Source organism: Gallus gallus, chromosome 7 (genome assembly GCF_016699485.2).
Source record: "Gallus gallus isolate bGalGal1 chromosome 7, bGalGal1.mat.broiler.GRCg7b, whole genome shotgun sequence".
Lineage (NCBI taxonomy): Eukaryota > Metazoa > Chordata > Aves > Galliformes > Phasianidae > Gallus > Gallus gallus.
The window spans coordinates 33012663-33031806 of record NC_052538.1 but is presented as its reverse complement, the minus strand read 5'-3'; the positions used below and the strand labels follow the sequence as shown (position 1 = coordinate 33031806).

Here is a 19144-nt window from a genome sequence, read left to right as displayed (position 1 = left end):
CACATCTGCCTTTGGAGGCTTCCCCTCACCCTGTGCTTGGGGTCTCTCCCCCTGCTCAACACTTCGTCACATCAGGTGCCCCATGCAGGCACAGGGGTTACCTCCATGTGCAATGGTGACGTGAGCAAGGAAAAGCTCATGAGGATGAGAAGGAAGCATCACCCATCGTGGCGTGGTTGGGATATGCTCCCCTCTCTGCTGGAAAACGTGAGGAAAAAGAGAAAAACTCACGCCCAGGGAATTGCCCTTAAAACTGTCCCTTTGCCACAGCACTGGGTGTCTTACACAGAGAGACAGCTGTGGGCTGTGTGGATATAGCGAGGTTTTGTTTTTAAATGGATGGACTTGGAGAGGGTCTCATCTTTTAAGTTGGAAATGGAGTGAGGCAGAAGCTGTGAAGAGGAATGCTGCACACACTGAGAAAGGGAAGAGGCTGGGAGCCGGGCTGCCAGCACCACCCCAATCGAGGCAGAGCTATAGGTTGTCATTATTTCCATATCCTCAAGGAGCTGCACTCCCATTATTAGTTCAGTGCAGGGCAGGAAATCATCTCCTGGATTAAGGTTAAATTCCATCTCAGAAGGGCTTAGCTAATTGCTAAATGTTTGTGTCAAGTGTCCAAAAATTAAAATAAAATAACACTCCCATAGACCACGTTAAAATAGCATTGATAAGGGTAGGTGTTGTGCCTCCCCCCCCCCCCTCTCTCCCCCCTCAAAGCTTGGGTGGTTTGTCACTCAGATGCAGCCCTGCTGGGATGTATGGGAGCTGGAAGAGCTGTGAGATTGAGGGCTGGAGAACAGGCTGCAAAAATTACAAATAGGGATTATCTGCCAATTCCAACATGTTCCTTAAAGCCCGTGACCATCATTGCATGGTCTGAGGGTTGCTTTTTTGGTGTAGTTGCAGATATATGTTTTAATGACAATATGTCGATGGCTCTCCCTCTCGTAGCAGGTTATGCTACAGCTTCTCTTAATCTGACGCTCATCCTCCCATTTTGTAATCTGGAAACGTATGAATAATATGTAAAGCATTTGTAATGGGATTAATTTATTTTGAGAGCTTGCTTTTTGTCTGTGTGTGTTTGTTTGTTTTTCTTTTTCTTATATAAAACACGGTTAAGAGCAAATTGGGCGAGCCAGTAATTAGCATTCACTTTTTTCTTTTTCTTTCTTTTTATCATACGCATCTAAATTCAGTTTAGCTCTTTAAGGAATTGCCAGACTGCCCTTGATTTATAGGCAGTGTCTTCTGGATCTGAGAGGACCTAATTCAAATTAATAATACTTGAATCTGATTTCAGGATATTTGCACTGTGCTATATATTTCATTAAGATATCACTTCGTGTGTGTGTGTGTGTATGTGTGTGCATATATCCACAGGTACATTTGGGCACGGACAATTGATGAAACCTGCAAGAAATTAACGGTGCCATTTGCTGCATACGGCAACAAAACTTCTAATAGCGCTAAAATAACTCAGACCGGGGGGTGGGGGGGGGGGGGGGGAGAAATGTTGATAATGATAATAATAAAGTAAAAACCCTTTTCCCACCCTTGCACAGCTGCGGGGCTCGGAGACAGGAGCCGGGCTGGCTCCGAGCCGCTGCTTCCCGCACCCTCATCCCACAGTGCGGGGCCGGCGGGGGCTGCCCGCGCAAACCGGGCGCAAATCGGGCGCAGGCAGAGAGCAAGCTGAGCGCTCCCCCGCCTGCCGCGCACGGACCTGCGCCCGAGGGGACGCGCTAAGCGGGATTTGGTGGCTGTTTCCCTAAAAAACCCCTGCGGCTGTGGGGTCTCGGTGCCTGCAGGGTCCCCTCCAGCCCCTCCCCGGTGCGCTGCCTCTCCCCTTTTCCCCAAATCCTCTCTTTTCCCCCAGATCTGGAGCACTCGGGGGCACCGGCTCCTCCCTGCAGCTCGCAGGGCAGGTTTTATTAACAGATGAAAAATAGCCATCACGTTTTTGTGGGAGCGATGAGCTGTGGAGACACGTTGGGAGGCTCGGGGGGTCCCTTCCTTCCCCGGCAGTATTTAATCATCAGAAAGGTGTTCTCTGATCGGGACCATTTTTGAGTGCAATTGCAAGTGACTATTGCTCGCGTTGCAGCTCTTGCTGTAGGCACACATTCAATGCACAGTTCAAGAGCAGTTTATCTTAGCTTAATGTAAGTAAAAGAATAGTGTCGGATCAGTGTACCATTTGTTTCAGTTTTCTTGAGGAGGGGAATAAAAAAAAGAAAAGGAAAAAAAAAAAGAAGTACTGTAATAGATTTAACTCTGTCACAGCAGGGAATTGTTCCGCAGCTCCCTAATGCAGCCCTTTGGGCAGATGTACGGTTACCTTCAGAAAGGATCACACGGGTGCGCGAGATGCGAAGTTTATCTTCGCACCGAGATGGTTTCGAGCTCTTTTGGAGGCAGGAAGGGCCGTGGGTTGAGCTGGGAGCCGGGCAGCGCGGCTCGAGCTGCGCCGTATCAGCCCTAATGCAGATAAGCGCTCAGCATCCCCAGCTCGGCTGCCTTGACTTACTTCTGTATTAGTTCTCAATTACGTGCAGTGTAAACCAGCTTTTTGATTAACAAAACAGCAGAGCATTGGTTAAGAACACTTAAACTTCAAAAAAAAAAAAAAAAAAAAAAAACACACCAAAAAAATCCCCCTGGGAAGCGGGCTCTGAATTGGTTAATAATGTGCAGTACTTGCTAAATTGCTGACTTCCAGATGTGGAAAATATCTTTCTTGTTTAGGACCTACGTAACCTGATTGGATTACGACAGAAGCGTCACATTGGAAGGCTTTTGAGTGATGATTTAATTAACCATACAGTAGAAAGCTGTATTTGCCAGGAAACCCCTTCCATATTTGCATAACCAATCCCTTCAGTGCAAAGGTGGAGTCTGGGCTTTTTCTTTTTTTTTTTTTTTTCTTTCTTTTTTCTTTCTTTTTTTTTTTCCCCCCCCTCCTCTCCTTGATGCGATTTTATTTTAATTTTCATACTTTCCCAAAGGTGACAAAGTTGTAACCCCAGGGAAGTTCGGCTCTGCGGGCCGGGCAGGACATGGGGCAGGAAGAGCTCACCGATCCCTATCTGTGAACAGCACAGAGACCCTGTAAGAGCTCAGCACGTTCGGGTGTGTTTTGGCTTTTTTTTTTCTTTTATTTCTTTTTTTTTTTTTTTCCATCAGATTTAGCTGACTGTTCAAATAACCTGGATGAGTGCTGAAATGAAAGAGGGAAAAAAAAAAAAATGCCCCAAAAGAAACGCGTGAGGATAAAAATAAAACGGCACCCAAACGAGCAGGAGTCAGCTCGGAGCTTGTTCGCAGTGCCCGCACTGAGTTTAGTTTCTAGGCGTTATGTTAGGGTAAGTTTTGCCCTCCGCAAACAACCCCAGCTCCGACGGGGCCGGGTTCAGGATGCGGCCCCGCGCCGGGAATCCCGCTATGGTGGGGAAGGGGGGGGGGCACGGGATCCGGCGGGGATCCCGCTATGGGGGGGGCGGGATCCGGCGGGATCCTGCCGGGGGGGGGGGGGGCGGGGGAGCCGGCAGGCAGCACGCCTGGGGGCGGGGGATCCCGTCTGCAGGGGGGGAGGGGGGGGGGGGGTGAGGGCTGAACCCGGGAGTGGAGGGGGGGGGGGGGGAGAGAGGGGAAAAGAGGCAATGGGGTGGGGGGATGTAATGGGGAGGGCTGCGGGGAGGCAGCTCTTGAGGGGCAGAGGGTGCGCCCCCCCCCCCCCCCCCCCAGCCCGGCCGGGGGGGGGGGGGGTAGAGGATGCACAGAAGGGGCAAAAGCTGCAGCCCCGAGGGGTAAAAGCTGCAGCCGGGGGGGTATGGGGGGAAGGGGGGGGTCCGGGCTGCGACCCGCGGGGAAGGAGCGCTGCGGGGCCGGGGGGGTCCGCGGAGCGGCGCGGAGCGGAGCGGGGCGGGGGGCGGGCGCGGGGCGGGGGGCGGGCGGGAGGAGGTGGAATTGCATTTCTGCCGCTAAAGCGTTCGCGGAGACTTCAAGGTATAATCTATCCCAGATCCTTTCCCAGAGAGAAACTTGGCGATCACGTTTCCACATGATGCTCACGTTTGGTGCTCTTCAATTATCCCTCCCCACAAAGATAGGTGGCGTGTGTTTCAGGGTCTCTCCTCTCGCTCCTACAGAAAAGAAAAAGAAAAAAATGTCATTAGAAGAGGCGTAACACGTCAGTCCGTCCCCAGGTTTGTGTTTCCTGGAGTGGCAGAAAGAGATCAGTCCTAACCTGCCCAGCAGGAATAACGGTCCTTCCGACAACTCTTTGCGAGGCTTTTACAATTTCTCCAGGAGCTGCATCTCCCTTCACCTTTTCTCCTCCACTTCGCGGCTTCTTCATGCTTTTTCTTCTCACCATTTCTGGCCAAAACTACAAACAAGACTTCGCAGGTAGGTTCGGAATTTAATTCCATTTTCCTTCCTTTTTAATTTTTTTTTTCCCTCCCCTTCTTTTTTTCCTCACACCACCTCACGCTCCAGCGGGCTCATTTAATTTCGATATAATTTTTACATTTATTTTTATTTTTCAGCCTTTTGCTCGCTTTCTGGCTTCTTCCTATTTGGGGCGAAATTCTCCCTTTTCCCACCCAAACCCGAAAGCGTTCGGTTGCCGCTCCTAAGAAGGACGAGCGGGTCGGGGGTTCGGGGCTGAGCCCCCCGCCCCATTACCTGTCAGCCAGGTACAGGAGGTGCCTTTTGCACATCAGCTCCAAAAGTTTGAGTGCCAGGAAGGAGCATCGCCCTCCTGCATTCATATATCTCCATTTCTCTGCCTCCCTTTGGGCAGCCTTTGCTCTTTTATTCGTGGCTTCGCCCCAAAGTTGCTCTATACCTGTTCGTGCTGCAGCCCGGCCAGGCGAGGATGTGTTTCCCCAAACAGAAAGTTTGCTGTTTTGTCTGCTTGCTCGCTTTCATTTCTTTCTTTTATTTCGCGGAGCTGGGTGAAGTAGCACCTTAGTTTCTGGGATCCTAAAGCAAGAAGTGAAAGTAGTGACTGGAACTTAAAAGTCGTTTACCAAAAAGCGAAAAAAAAAAATAATAATGAATAGAAATAAAATGCAAGGCACTCCTCTGGGAAGGAAAGTGTTGTCGAGACGTGCGGGTTTCAAATTATGGGCAACTTTTGGGGGCAGGCTGAGGAGCTGGAGAGGCAGTGAGATGCATTTAAAACAATTCAGCCCTGCTCGTTTTGCATGCAAACGCCAATTGCCGAGGCAGGCTCGGAGCCCGCTCGGTCCCTGTCCTCGCACTGCTGCAGCTCTGCACGGGGATGCCAGCATTGCCCCTTCAGCAGCGGGGTTAGCAGCAAATGCTAAAGTTTGGAGCACATTTCTCAGCCCCGTCCATTCACAGGGTGATTTCTCCTTGCCCAGGCGGAATCCTTCGCATAGAGCGTGAGGAGCCACGCTGACCCCGCACAGGCACTCTGTGGAGATCGCCATCCCTTTACCTGCTCGGGACACGCGGGTCTGGGGACCGCAGAGGGCTGGGAAGAGTTGAGGCAAGGAGGAAGGAGCAGCAGCAGCACGCTGCTCAGCTCAGCCCTGCTGGGAAGCGCCAGCAGAGTGAAAAGACCCGAGGGAGGGGAAAAGAATTAAAAATAAAAATAATAATAATTAAAAAGAAGAAGAAGAAGAAGAAGAAAACACTTGGATGGGGGGGGGGGGGGGGGGAAGAGTTCAGTCAAGGAATTATTAAAAAAAAATAATAATGTAAAAGTCCCAGTGTTGGGGAAGACAATAGATGAGAAGGCGAGAGGGGATCCTGCTCAGGAGAGCAAGGGTTAATTGCCCTTGTTTTACAGTTTGCATCTGTTACATCTTTTATAGCCCCTGTTTAAACTAATCCTCGAGTCAAAGCATCTTTAAAGCTACAGCATCTTCTGCGGGGCGGACCGAGCCTCGGCAGCGGGGTGGCAGAACCAAATGCCGCTGTGACAGATAGGGCTCAGCACGCACTGTGGGTCCCAAAGTTTACAAGTTAAAAAAAAAAAAAAGAAAAGAAAAGAAAAAAAAGAAAGAAAAAGAAAAAAAAAAAGGAAAGAAAGAAAACAACGCTGCGAGCTGAAAACTCTGACAGCGGTGGTTTTGATTTCTGTTTCTTTTCTGAGGGGGGGGGGGGGTGGGGGGGAGAAAAATGTCACTCTGAAGCTTTGTTTAAGCAAGGGGCAGGGGAAACCCTGAATATTGTCAAAGTGACTAAAAAGGTGACAGAGGTTTATAATTACACTGCTAGGGGGAGGGGAGCTCGGCGCTGCGCTCTGCCCCAGAAGGACGGGGAGAGAGCCATGTTTCCCTCGCTCCTATCACTTCGCCGGAGTGCGCTTGGAGAGAAAAAATAACAGGAGCGGCGGCAGGAGGGGAGAGGGATAGCGAGCAAGTTCTAATGTCACATTAAAGTACTTTTCGGAGGAAGCGGTCCGCCTAGCATTGAGTCAAGCAGCCTACTGTAAAAGCCGCGCATTCCCTCATACGGTCATGAGTTATGACTCACTGGAGATGTAATTCTTGTCTCCCTCCGATCTGCCTTGCTGGTGCAACACACGCACACGCACCCCGCGCGCACCCCCCCGGCAGCGCACACACACACACACACACACACACACACACACACACACACACACGCAACACACGCACGGAGCGCGCAGCGCGCACCGCGGTCCCTAAAGCGGGCGCGGAGCGGAGCCGCCCGGCTGGGAGCGAGGGGGGAGCGCGCCGCTCCGTGTCCCACCTCCCCCAGCACGGCAAAGCGTCGCCGTGTGCGTGGATGGGTTCTTTTTCGGGTGCAAATTCGGGTCCCCGTTGGCGCCCTGCGTTTAAATGGGATATACCAATGCCCACATTGTCGCTGTGTTTGGTTGTTACATAGAGTCTGCGTGCTGCTGAATCAGGGAGTCGAGTCCATGCGAACTGCCATCTGATCCACTCTTATCAATGAAGCAGCAGATCATGGCGGATGGCCCCAGGTGTAAGAGGCGAAAACAAGCCAACCCCCGGAGGAAAAACGGTAAGCGGCCCCCCCCGGCAAACTTTTTTTTACCCCGGCCGGCGGCGGGGGGAGGCCGGCGCTCGGCGCGCTGCTGCGGCTCCGGCCCCGCGCGGAGCGTCCCGCGGAGGCTGCGCGGCCCGCGGAGAGGCTGCGGGGCCGGAGGCTGCGGGGGGAGCGCGGGGAGAGGGGTGGGGGGGAGCGCGGAGCGGAGCGGCGCTGCCCGCGGCGCCGCGCCCCAAACTTTGTCGCGCGGGTGCGGAGCGCGGCGGAGGAGCGCGGCCGGGAGGAGGAGGCCCGCGGGGCCGGGAGCGGTCGGGGCCGTGCGGCGGAGGGTGCGGAGCGGGGGGCGGGGGGCGGCCGGGCCGCTGCCGGCCATGGGAAAAAGCGGCAGCGTGAGAACCCCGAGGCACCGAGTTAGCGCCTCTCTGCTTCTTTTTTTTCTTTCTTTCTTTCTTTTCTTGTTCTTTTCTTTTGCTTTTTCCTTTTTATTATTGTTAGACACTCGAAAATGAAACTTCCTCCACCCTAATAATTAATAGCCCCCTCGAGCTGAGTGCCCGGGGTTGCCCTCTCCCCGCACTCCGCGGCCGCGCAGGGCCGGGCTCAGCGGGACGCGCTGCCCCGCTCTGCTTTGGCGGCCCTTCGGGGCTCCCTCGGCCCGTACCCCCCGGCTCCTTCCGAACCCTCCCCCCCGGCCCTTCTCCCATCAACTTTCCTCCTCCCGAGGAGGCACTGCTGAACCTGAACCCGTACGCTCCGAGCTCAGCGACTTCGCCCCGAGTGCGGAGGTGGGGGCGGGGGGGGGGCGTCGGAGGGGGGGGGCGGGGGGGCAACAACAACAACAACAACCCCAAAACAAAGACGAGAATGTTGATTAGAAACAAATGATCCTTCCCCCCCTTCCCTCGCCTTCCCTTCCCTTCCCTCTCTCGAGGTTGCGAGTGTGTGCGTGTGTGTGTGTGTCTTGTTGTGGTGGAGGCGTCGAGCCATATGGGGGAGTGATAGAGGAATTTTAGTCAGAAACTGTTCGCTGTGTTACACTGGCTTTTCCCTTTGTGTTGTCTTTGATCTATTTGCTCGGCTTAGTATTACAAAAAAAGAAAAAAAAAGAAAAAGAAAAAAAAAAAAAGCCAACTAAAATAATATATTCCGAGCGGCTTCCCAAGGATCCGCTCCCTGTTATCTTTTTTAAAGTCTCCCCCCTCCGCCGCCACCCTTTCCTCTCGTGTCTGTCATTATTTAAGGTGGTCCTCGCAGAGGAGACCTCCCCTTCCCCTCATCTCTGGGTAATTTAGGAGACATTAAAATTACACGTAATGTTTCCCTCTCCTCTCTTGTGTTTCCTCTGTTCTTTTTATTAAATGTTGGTTATTGATTTTCTGAAATCAATGTCTGTTGTGGGGCTTTTTTCCCCTTACAAGTAGCTAAAGCACGTTGCTGATCAACTGGATAACAAAAGCTTTGTGTCAAGTAGCCTTTTTTCTTATGTTAAACAGTCATTTTTTGGAGAGAAAAAGAGAGCGAGATTTCAAGCGACGCATCCAGAAGTGCTCTTTCGCACTAAAGAATATTCTGAGTGTTTGAGGGGGGTTTATTCCGCTTCCTTCCCCTCCCCGCTTTTTAACACGAGATTATTACTTTAGCGCGTTAAACCCATCACATGCTCAGCGCAGAGGGATGCGCCCGTGCCTTCCCCGCTTCCCCAACGGGGGCCGAGACGCGAAACAGACGCGGAGGAGCGGACGGCCCCGTTGGGTCCCCGCACCCCCCATTGGGGACACGGCCCGGGGCACCACGGCCCGGCGCTCCGGCCGAGGGCTCTCTCTTCTCCCCAAACCCCTCCAAAGTCGTGAGCCCAAACTTTCCTCGCTCTTTGGAAGGCTGAAAGCTCCCGCCAACTTCAGCCCAAGCTCTGGGCACAGCGAGGGCTGAGCTGCTCCTGCGGTGTGCCCGGCCCAGGCAGGGCAACGCTCCCCTCTTTGTCTGTCCCCTCTGTCCTCTTTGTGCTCCGTCCTTCGGTCCTTCCATATAAATGGAGTGGGATGCATTTCTGAGTGGGAAATGCCCCAGGTCTGGGAAGCAGGTAGGCGAGCCAGGCTGTCTTGGTTTCTTCCCTTTTTTTCTTTATTTTTTTTCCTTTTTTCTTTTCTTCCCCCCTCCAGCCCCCCCCTCCCCCCCCTCCCATTTTCTCTTTCTCGACAAGCACATGCCCGGCGCCTTTCCCGTGGGGAATAGCCCAGGATTTATCTGGCCTGAGTGGATTTTTCTCCTTTCCCGGATTCGTGGAAAAGATGTCACTTCTGAGCTCGTGTCTTTGCTGATAACACTCCAAACGGTGATGCTTATCGAAATCAGCCCGAAATTCCTTAGAAACGAGACAGAACCCAACTCAAATTAAAAACCCACAAAAAATAGAGGGAGAGAGAGTGAGAGAGAGATGGCCATCGGGGAAGCCGGAGCAGTGGGAGTGCAATCACATAGAAATGATGTGTGTGTGTGTGTGTGTGGGGAGGGGGGTGGGGGGGAGGACACATCGGAATAAGGCAACTAATGGCTCAGCGCGGCGTGCGCCCGGTGCGCGCGTGTGTGCGGGGCTGGGGAAGGGGTGCGGAGCGGTGCGGCGGAGCTGCGGCTCGGGGCAGCGGGGGAGCGGCAGCGGCTTGGGAAGTGGGGTCCTGCGGGAGGAGAGGAGCCCAAAGAGGGACGGGGGCGCGCGGAGCGGAGAGCCCAGGAATGCGGCGGGGCTGCGGGAAGTTCGGTCAGATGATTGCCGGCGCCTGACTCACTTCGTAGCACTTTCACTCGGGAGAAGTAGCGGCACGGGAGGAGGAGGAGGAGGAGGAGGGGAGGGGGGGCACGGGTGGAGATGGAGGAGGAAGGCAGAAAGCCCCTTTCTGCCCCGCACCGCACGGGCGCCCCGTAGAGGTGGGGCTGCGCGGGGTTGCGCGGAACGGTGCGGAGCGGTGCGGAGCGGCCCCCCGCTGTCCGCGGCCCCGAGCGCCGAGCGGGTCCGCTCCCTCCTCCTTAGCAGGTCTGCTTTGTTCCACCCCCCCCGCCCCGGGAAAAATAAAATAAAATAAAATCCCTAAGAAAATGGGGGTGGGAGAAAGAGAAAAGTTGGCCCTAATTTCCTCCAAACTTTCAGCAAACAGCTCCCTTTGATTCCATTGCCATCTTGCTTCCAGTTGTAAAGAAAAGAGAGAAAGTTCAATTCTTTCAGGGCGTCTGATCCGAGGGGGAGCGCAGCCCAAACATGATTACACTCGCTCAGAGCCCTGACCAAAAAGACTCCCACCCACCCTTCCTCTCTGCTGGGAAAGGGGGGAAAACCTTCGCTTCCCACTCGAACGAGAGCAGAAAGCAGCCTGTGGTGGTGGGAAGCGAGTCTCTGCCCTGCATGGGGAAGTTTAGGGGCACCCGATAGGGCTGGGGGGTGAGCAGGGGGCTGTGATGGGTGACATGCAGGTGGCACACACTGGGGTGGACATCTGGGAGCACTCCCGTACCCGGGCACCTCTGCAGCGCTGCGAATCCGTTGCGAGCAGATTGCTGCCAGAGTGGCTGCTCGGGTGGGAGAAAAACGTGCAACCTCTAGAAAAAAGCACCTGGAAATAGGTATTGAAAATGGATGTGGTCCACGCGAGTGGCTGGGGAGTGAGGAGCATGTGCTTGGGTTCCTCTTTGCGCATCCATGGGAGCGAGCTGTGGCAGGGCTGCGTGCGGTGCCAGGGCTCAGCTGTGTGTTTGATGGTGATTTTGGAGGAAAGCGGTGGGATTGGAGATGAGTGTCTGATTTTTGCCATTCGCGACCATTCCGTGCTTGCTGGGTTGTGTGCACATGCTTCACGAGGAAACTTTTGGGGGAATTTCTGGTTGCTGCAAGAAAATGCGTTTGGTGCCGGGGAAAGACGTACCTCAAAATTAAGAAAGGCGGGGGGGGGGGGGGGGGAAGAAGGAAACAATTACAAACTAATTGTTGATAACTGGATAGCCAGCTGCCCAAGGGGGGAAATATCAGGGAAATGGAGATGCGAGCTCTCAGGACAGGCTGGTAACGTCCCCCAAGAAAAATGTGTGTCCGTTCAGAGTGGGAAGAAGGGTGTTGATCCTTTTACAGCAGCCCCACATTCATTCCAAGAAATAGGAAATTCTTCGCCTCACAACACTTTTTGGCATCTGCATTATCCCAGTGCTTTTAAGGTGCATTTTCTCCTCTGTGAAAGAGAACTCTTTGTCCTTTTTTTCCCCCAAGACCATGGCTTCCCAAGGTAGACACTATTTTGTGCCTGTCACACAGAAAGGGAGTGCAGGTTTGCAGTGCTCACAGACAATTGATTGTCTGCCCTAATGTGTTTCATTTACATGTTTATAACGTCAATAGTGCTGGGGTGTCCACTGTACCATTCATTCCAGCATTCCCACAAGGGTGCAATTGTCTGAATGGCCAAGTCAGACACCTTTTTGATTGCTCTTTAGTTGTCTTTTTAGAGTAAAGAGAAAAAGGGGAGAAATCCGTGCTGCAGAAACACTAGTTGAAAATATCTCAGAATTAAACGTCACCATTAAAGCAGATGTGAGCATTAGACAACCCATATATTTTAACTAAGGCTCTGGAGGTGTAAACAAATCCAGAGCAGAGGGGATGCTCGCCGCTGCTGAATTTTTCAGCCTTTTTCTTGTTATTTTTTGCTGTTGAGTGGTTTTCATTTTCCACGAGTGCAGCCACCTCCTAACTCTGCATGCTTAGCTGCAGTTTGTGCTTTCTATATATTCACGTGTCTGTGTTTATGCCAACAGCGTCAGCTAGCTGTGTGGAAAGTCTATGGAGGGGATATTTAGGCTGTGAGGAGCACGCACTCGAAAAAAAAAAAGAATAAGGGGAGGAAGGAAGATGCAGCTATTTCTTGATCAAGCAAGTTTAATGAAAATAAAAGGACAATGCCTCTCCTCCTCGAGGCGGTGTAACTTCCATAGCTGAGCACCAACTTTGCGTGCTGCACCGCCGGCCTCGTGGGCTGTGAGCGGTCTGCAAAGTATTCCTGGGAGTTGCAAAGTCAATAGGAGATCACTTTTGGAGGTGTGCTGTGCTGCTGCAATGTGCCACGCTGCCTTATCATGGAAGGAGGGAGGCGAGGGATGATTGCCCGTGTTTCGTATGGCAGAAGTAAGCCTCGCAGCTTATGGAGAGCCATGTCTGGTGGATGTCGCCATGCGTGCGTACACACCTCTGTGTGCATGGAGAGGGTGCCCGTGTGCACACACACAGATAAGGCACTGAAATACAACGGTGCACATTCCAGACGAGATCATTTCCCCCTAAAAATGACTCTGATCCCAAGGGCTGCAATGAATGCGTGTGGACCTGTTCTGTGCCCGCTGTGCCAGGGACAGAGCACCAAGTGGCTCCTGCTCGGGAGGTGCAGCGAAGGAAAAGTTTGTATTTATTGTCCTCCTCTCCCCATAATTTTTGTTGTAATTTAAAAAAAAAAAAAAGAAAAAAAAGGGAAAAAAAAAAAGCCTGTTTGTGGAAAGTATTTTTTTTTCTTTTTTTTTTTTCTTTTTTTTTCTTCTTTTTTTTTTTGTGCCTAACAGGGAAGACACACACAGTAGATGCACCGTTAGCTGAACCCCTGACACGGCGGTCTTTTGAATGCCTTAGGTATGATTTCACTTTCGCTCACATCAATGCTGACCTGAATGCCTTTCATATCTGATCCGCTGTGTCTCTCCCAGTAAACATCCCCTGAGGGGAGAACAAAGAAAGGAGCTCTTCTTCTTCTTAATCACAATTCAGCCCATTCACCGCCGGCAGGCTACATTTGCATTCTGCAACAGAAAGCCAAGATGAAAAGAAAAAAAAAAGAGAGTGAGAAGAGGGGGGAAAAAGCAGAAGGGTGGAGGCTGAGTAAAATAACTTAGGTGTTTGTAGCTGTTTGTTGGGCTTCCCCTAGTTACAAGCCTTATATAGATCCTGCTCTACCCAGCCTTGGCTCTTCTGACAGGCAGATAGTGTTACAAGATGGCATGCCTGTACTATTCATGGCCACTCGCTCTAACACTTGAGGTAGAAAGTGTCAGAGAGGGATCAAATTCTACTCGGAGAAGTCTGTTATACTTAGGGTCAGGTGTGTGTACTCTCAGCTCTTGACTGCTGCCTATTATTTTGTTTTAATTACTATTATTGTTTACTCACCGTGACCTTGGGGAGCGGGGGCCAGGCGATCTCGGCCACCCCCGGCGAGCAGCTCGGCGCCGAGAAATCGCCCTTTTCCCCCATTTTTGGGGGGCTCCGATTGCTTTTCCCCCTTCCCTACGAGGATGCTGTGGTCCGGGATCCCCGGGCACGGGGAAAAGCAGCGGCTCCGCGGCCGCAGGAGGAGGAGGAGAGGAGGAAGGCGGATCGGTGGAACTTTCTCCAGCCCGGCTCCCTCATGGCTTCCCCCAGTCACGTCCATGGGCACTTTCCGGCCGCCCCCCCTCCCCAGATTTGTCTGTTTGTTTGTTCTTCTGAAGCTCTTCTGCGCTTTTAATAAGACAGCCCTGAAAAATAATAATAATAATAAAAAGATGGCGAGGTCTTTGGTCGCAGCCACTTTTTCTCACCAAGAGGAGGTTTATTTATAACCGGATCCTGCTTACTGAGAAGTATTTAAGCCCTTTCAGGCAGAGCTGTCAAAATTTCCTGTGTTGTTTGCCTCTATTTGCAACACGCACAAAGTAATACGCAGCGCTGGTATTGGAAGAACCGGGGCAGCGCGGAGATCTCGAGTGACAACTTTGCAGCTCCGCTATCTCCTGCCGACCAAACTGTCATTTTCTTCCAGAAACCACTTTTAAGACCCTCACAGTTTTGGTTTCATTCTCCCCTAACCTCCCCCAAGAGCAAATAGATTCAACGTGCTGAAGGCACTTGGGGAGGGCAGGGCTGTGCAATGCGGGCGGTGGGATGTCGCGTTTCCCCGTCGCTCCGTGGCAGATCTCACCCATAAGGGCTGCACTCCCCGAGATGTTCCTGGTTGAACAGAAGCATGTGACACAGATTCCTGATTTTTTTTTTCTTTCCTTCCCCAGAAGATTTACAGAATTTACAAAAAGAGATTATCTCTACACCTTCCACCCTCCTAACCACCCCCATGACCCAAGCGATGGAGGATTTAGGCAGATTTACTTCGGTAAACACCTTTGGACACTTGGGGAAAAGTAGGAGTCTGTTTGCAAAAGCAGGCTTTTGTGGAGTGAGGTGCTGGGTAATGCTTTACCAGGCAGCTGTGATATTAACCTACCCAGGGAACCCACCACGCGTTAACCCTTCGTGTGCCACAGGCATAGGGCAGGTGGGGTGAGGAGGTGGCACTGCTGAGCTCATCCCACCTCTGTGTAGGTGAGCTTTTGGGGTCGAGTAAAGGGTTGGGAAGAGCTGTTAGACGTTGCCACAAAGTGTCCTTCATAGCTTAGGAGTTGCACACACACTCACCCTATATATACCTATGTATCTCTACATACCTACATATCTCTATATGCCTACGTATGACTCTCTACTATACCTACGTACCCTCACACCTGTAACATCCACTTCAGATTCCAAAAGCTCTGCTAAGGGAGGATCCCTGCAGGATCCCTGCTCCAGCAGCCGGGCAGAGGAGAAGTCCCGAGGGCAAACCCATTGGCATGGCTCAGGGCTGCTGGAGGGCAGCTCTGCAGGGTGCAGAGGGGGAAGAGCCTTCTGCGTGGGGAAGGCTGATCTGCTCCGAGCTGCTTGGAGAACGAGCTCAGAAGTTGGTTATTTTCACTGAGCATAACTTTCCAGGTGTTTCTTTCTTTCCTTTTTTTCTTTTTTTTTTTTCCTTTTTTTTCTTTTTTCTTTATTTTTTGGCTATAGAATAAGATTGCTTCATTTGAAGATTTTTGTTGTCGAGGTTTTTTTTGCCGATTTTTTTTTTTTTTTAAAGTGTAGGTGTCAATGTTAGAGCAGCCACGAACGTGTGAGAAAGCAAAGGGTATGAGACATGACAGAATTAAAGGTGTTTGCTATGTTGTTACCCGTGTGTCGAGCTGCAAGCTCCCTTTGTCACAGCCTCCCGGTGATCCGACAGTGCATCCGCATTCCCCCCCGAGTGATGCAGCAGTTTTGGGCTGGGGGCTCCGTGCTGTGCCTCCCCAAAGCCATCCCAGCACCTCCATCCCATGGCTCCCGCCCTGCACCGGGGCTGCGCTCAGCCACCAGGACAGCAGCCATAGCATTACAGCGCCTGGCATGGAGCGGCGTTTGGCAGGAATGTCATCTGCCAAATCATCCCATAATTACGTTTTATGTTATTTGTATGAATGACCAAGCATGCAGTATTCCTTTTGAAATCAAAGGAAGGCTTAAAACGCGTTTTTGAATACTTTCAGACCACGGTCAGGTCACAGTTTGGGAGTTGAATTAAACTGATCTCATTTGTGATCTAATTGAGGTTGGCAACAACCTTAGCAGTAGCAATAACGCACAAATACAAATCAAAGAGCAGAATTCGGCAAATCAGAGCTTTTGCTCGAATTCTGCCCTCGAGTCGCTCTCCGGCTGCCAACGGAGTTCAACTTTGTCCCATTCCTGGGCGGCAGCGGCGCGGGCCAGGACGGAAAGTTGGGTCGGGGGTGTGGGCGCAGAAGGGAGCGGGGAGCTGCGTCTCATCCCGCAGCGGTGGGGCACGAGTGGGGTGCGGCCAGCGATGGTTCTGGAGCGGCTGTGGGTAAGGCACGGCAGGAGGAGGGAGCGCGTCCGGAGGGACGCGGGGAGAGGAACGAACGGGTCGCTGCGAGCAGGAGCGATTATTCCAAGCGGAAAGTCGAGGCAGCTTCCTATCTTTACATCTCGCGCTGCGGATTCCAGGAATGCAATTACCAGCCCGGTTGCGAATTGTTGACAAATTTACCCGGGACTGACGGGAGCTGCGGTGCTGCAAAGCGGCGGCCGGGCAGCCCCGACGTGACATCGGAGGGGGCACAGCGAGGCGGGCCCGAGGGAACGCCCCCCCCCCCCCACCACCACCACTCCCCGTCCCCCACCCGCGGAGGGGCTCCGCGTCCGCCCCCGGGGCCGCCGGGGCAGCGCGCTGCGGGGCGGTGCGGTGCGGTGAGAGCCGCGGGGTCGGGCGGGGAGCGCGGGGCCGCCTGTGGCAGCGCAGCCCCGGGCGGAGGTGTGAGGCCGCCCCGGGTGGGTGGGGGCCGCGTTGCGAGCCCCGGGGGCGAAGTGCGAAGGGCGGGGGGAGAGCCGGCTCGGCTCTGCTCCGCTCCGCTCCGCTCTGCTCGGCGCGGCCCCGAGCTTTCCCCCCGGCCCGCCCCGCCCCGCCAAGGTGTCCCCGCTCCCCCTCCCCGGACCGCTATTTCCTTCCACTAAACCCCGTTTCCTCGCCTCTTTTTTTTTTCTCTCTCTTTTTTTTTTTTTTCTCCTTTTGACGTTAGATGAGTTCCCACCTCATGCTCCTGCAGATCTCTAAGAAATAGATAAAACATTATATTTCCCCTTGCCCCCCGCTTGCCCCCCCTCCCCGCTCGTATTTTAAAGCAGCGATCCTGACAGCGGTACTATTATTGCACTTTATGTTTTAGTGGATGTTTGCTGTTGCTAGTTACAGCAACACTTATCATAAGACAGCAAGAAAAGAGTAGTCCCTGGTAATTAAAGTAATGAAATATTCATTTACTCTACCTTTTCAGTAGTCTCACAAATTAGGCTGCTACATTTAATGCCTGCACTGCCTCTGTTTTTATTATAATGGCAGCTTTCGCATCTGCAATTAGGACTAATTCTGACAGTTACAATTTCTGAGGGATGGTAAACAGTGAACGAGATGTGCAGCAGTGGTATTACACGTGAAAAGCCCTTGTCTCTTTAACCTTGTTGTTTTTTTTTCTCGCAGAGGTTACCTTTTCCCGATGGTGCAAAATCGACTTGACATAACTGTTCATCAGTTTCAGGGTTTTCCCTGGAGGTATTTGCATCAAATCAGCCCAGTCAAGCTTCAAGTTGAAATTGGCAGGCCAGAAACTGACAGGGTAGGGACTGGGAAAGAGACAGCTAAAGTGCAGGCAGCGAGCTGACAGCAGCGGCGGGCAGGGGGAGCGGCTCAGCACCCGGCGCTGCCGCCGATGCTCCCCCCCAACCCCGGCCCGACTGCCCGCTCCGCACCGCCTCCGCGCAAAAGCAGCGCAAAAGCAGCGCAAAAGCAGCGCAAAGCCCGCGGATCTGCGGCAGGGAAAGCCCGGTCCCGAGGGAAGGAGGGCAGTGAGAATCTAAATGAGGGCGTGGTGGCGGGGCAAGGTGCTGGGGAACAAAGAGGTGCGCGGCGTGGAGCTGGGGGTGCTGAGGTCCCTGCGGGGCAGTGGTGGTGCGCCGAGGAGGTGTTTGGGTTGGGTCAGAAAGGAGGAAATACAGATAATAAAAGCGTACGCATAAAAACAGGGACGCTCATCTGTAAAGATAGTTAGAGTAGGATCAAACCAAACATTTCCTTCAACGCGCTGTTCTGTTCATCCTCTGACACAGGATGGGGGGGGAAAGGGGGGGGGGGGAGGGGGAGAGGAAGTGGAATGATGCGAAAATTAATTTTTAATAGATTATTGGACAAATCGGGATCGTTCCTCCCCTCCTTCCCCACCAGAATCTGCAGTAATTCCGGGTCCATTCAGCACTCACTGCAGCGCAGCGAGGAGCAGGCAATGCTCTCAGACCCTTTCCCTCTTTAAAGGTGAAAAAGAGCAAAGCTACACCACTTTCCCGGGGAAGAGAGCCGGTGGCATTTCTTCCCCCCTAACCATATATGTGTAGTCTTTACCAGATGATTAAAAATCCCTCTCACTTTCCCTACCAGCCTTGTGCTAAAGTAAGCCTTGCTTTCAAACAGTTTTTCAGCTGTGTGTGTGACAGGCATTGGCTGATCTGCTGATGCCCATTCGACAGGCACTGTTGAGCTAAAGTGGTGTGACGGCACAGTTTTGTTAAGCTGTGAACAAAGGGCTGGAGATGCCTCGCTGGCATCATCCATGTGCATATTGGCCTTGTCACAGTTTTGCTTGATTTAATGCTCTGTTTATTCCTAGATATTAGAACTTAAATTCCAAACAATATGTTTTCGTATACTACACACAAACTTTATTTTAAAAGCTTTTGCTCCCGAGGACTGCAGATCTGTTTGTCCATCCAATATCCGTGCAGCAAACATTTAAAATGGGGCTCCCAGATAAAGAAGTGGCCGGTAGCTTCTTAACCGTGATCCACTTAAAAATGGGATTTCAGTTTTAAAAAGTCTTAGAAGGGTAACAGATTTATTTTTTCTTTGATCATTTGTTGGGAGTTGTTATTTATTTCAACAGTGGATTTTCCTATAAGCTCCTAAGGAAAGGTGGCCCCGTGAGCGGATGGATGGGCTCTGCAAGAGGCACTGGGATGAAGGGCGATCCCCAAATACCTGTGAGCACAGCCGGGCAGGCAGGAGGAAAGGAGGCTTAGGTTGGCAGAAGGGAGCAGGAAGCGGGATTAGGATTAAGACGTGTATTGGTTGGGTGGCCACGACTTTGTGTCTCAGCGGTTCATCGAGAGAAAACTTGAGCACACGGAGCTATATTTAGGTTCTGATTGTTGTCTTTTAGAGATGCCATAGGCTCTGCCTGGAGGAAGTTGATTGTTTTTTCCCCTTCCTCGTTGTCTTTGTAACCTCTCCCCAGGTTTGCTCAGGGATTAGTTAACGAGGGAGCCCTGGGCTGGAGGAGCACTGCAGGTCAGGGTGCGGGGATAGATGGAGCCCATGGGCTGGGGGCAGGTATGCTCCTCTTTGTTCCACATAGAGACAAAGTGCTTATGGAAAGGTTTGTGGTGAGGCATCAAATCCCAGCAGGAGCACAGATGTTCCCACTTTTATGGGCTTACCAATGAACATTTCAGCTTAAACAAGTTTATGAAAGAAAAAGATTTATTTATTTTTCCTTAGTAGATGCAGCATCTCTGTTTGATTTTGTAAAGATTGTATCGCTCGGCCACTCAGGGTTGTTCTGGCCAAGGCACAGGGCTTCACTCGAGGGCTCTGAGTGGGGACAGAAGAGAGAGCAGGAGGAGGGGGGGAGGGAGTGCCCAGCAAAATGAAAGTATTCCTTC

The 19144-nt window shown here is 52.3% G+C and overlaps 1 protein-coding gene, 1 long non-coding RNA gene and 2 other non-coding genes across 13 annotated transcripts in view; 2 read left to right on the top strand and 2 right to left on the bottom strand.

Moving 5' to 3' along the window:
• The first annotated feature begins 2961 nt into the window (after positions 1-2961).
• On the top strand, positions 2962-3373 carry LOC124418110. Its single transcript, XR_006939926.1, has 2 exons — positions 2962-3114; positions 3190-3373. It is a non-coding gene; the product is annotated as an uncharacterized LOC124418110 (long non-coding RNA).
• A 626-nt stretch (positions 3374-3999) lies between these two features.
• ZEB2 (zinc finger E-box binding homeobox 2) overlaps positions 4000-19144 on the top strand; it is a 108536-nt gene continuing 93391 nt past the window's right edge. For 2 of the 10 annotated variants that reach the window (XM_046943653.1, XM_046943652.1), the window contains exons 1-2: positions 4000-4211; positions 6892-7029. In XM_046943653.1, the coding sequence (XP_046799609.1) occupies positions 6957-7029 (73 nt within the window). In that variant the 5' untranslated portion in view covers positions 4000-4211; positions 6892-6956. Of the gene's footprint in view, positions 4212-4243; positions 4414-4553; positions 4704-5396; positions 6524-6891; positions 7030-12593; positions 15744-19144 lie in introns of those variants that run through there. The other 8 variants (XM_015289889.4, NM_001318466.2, XM_046943651.1 and 5 more) reach the window with 7 other exon arrangements.
• On the bottom strand, positions 4257-6696 carry LOC107053854. Its single transcript, XR_001467587.3, has 3 exons — positions 6517-6696; positions 4856-4992; positions 4257-4393 (listed from the first exon to the last, which is right to left on the bottom strand). It is a non-coding gene; the product is annotated as an uncharacterized LOC107053854 (transcript).
• LOC112532764 lies at positions 10950-15991 on the bottom strand. Its single transcript, XR_003076057.3, has 2 exons — positions 13205-15991; positions 10950-12837 (listed from the first exon to the last, which is right to left on the bottom strand). It is a non-coding gene; the product is annotated as an uncharacterized LOC112532764 (transcript).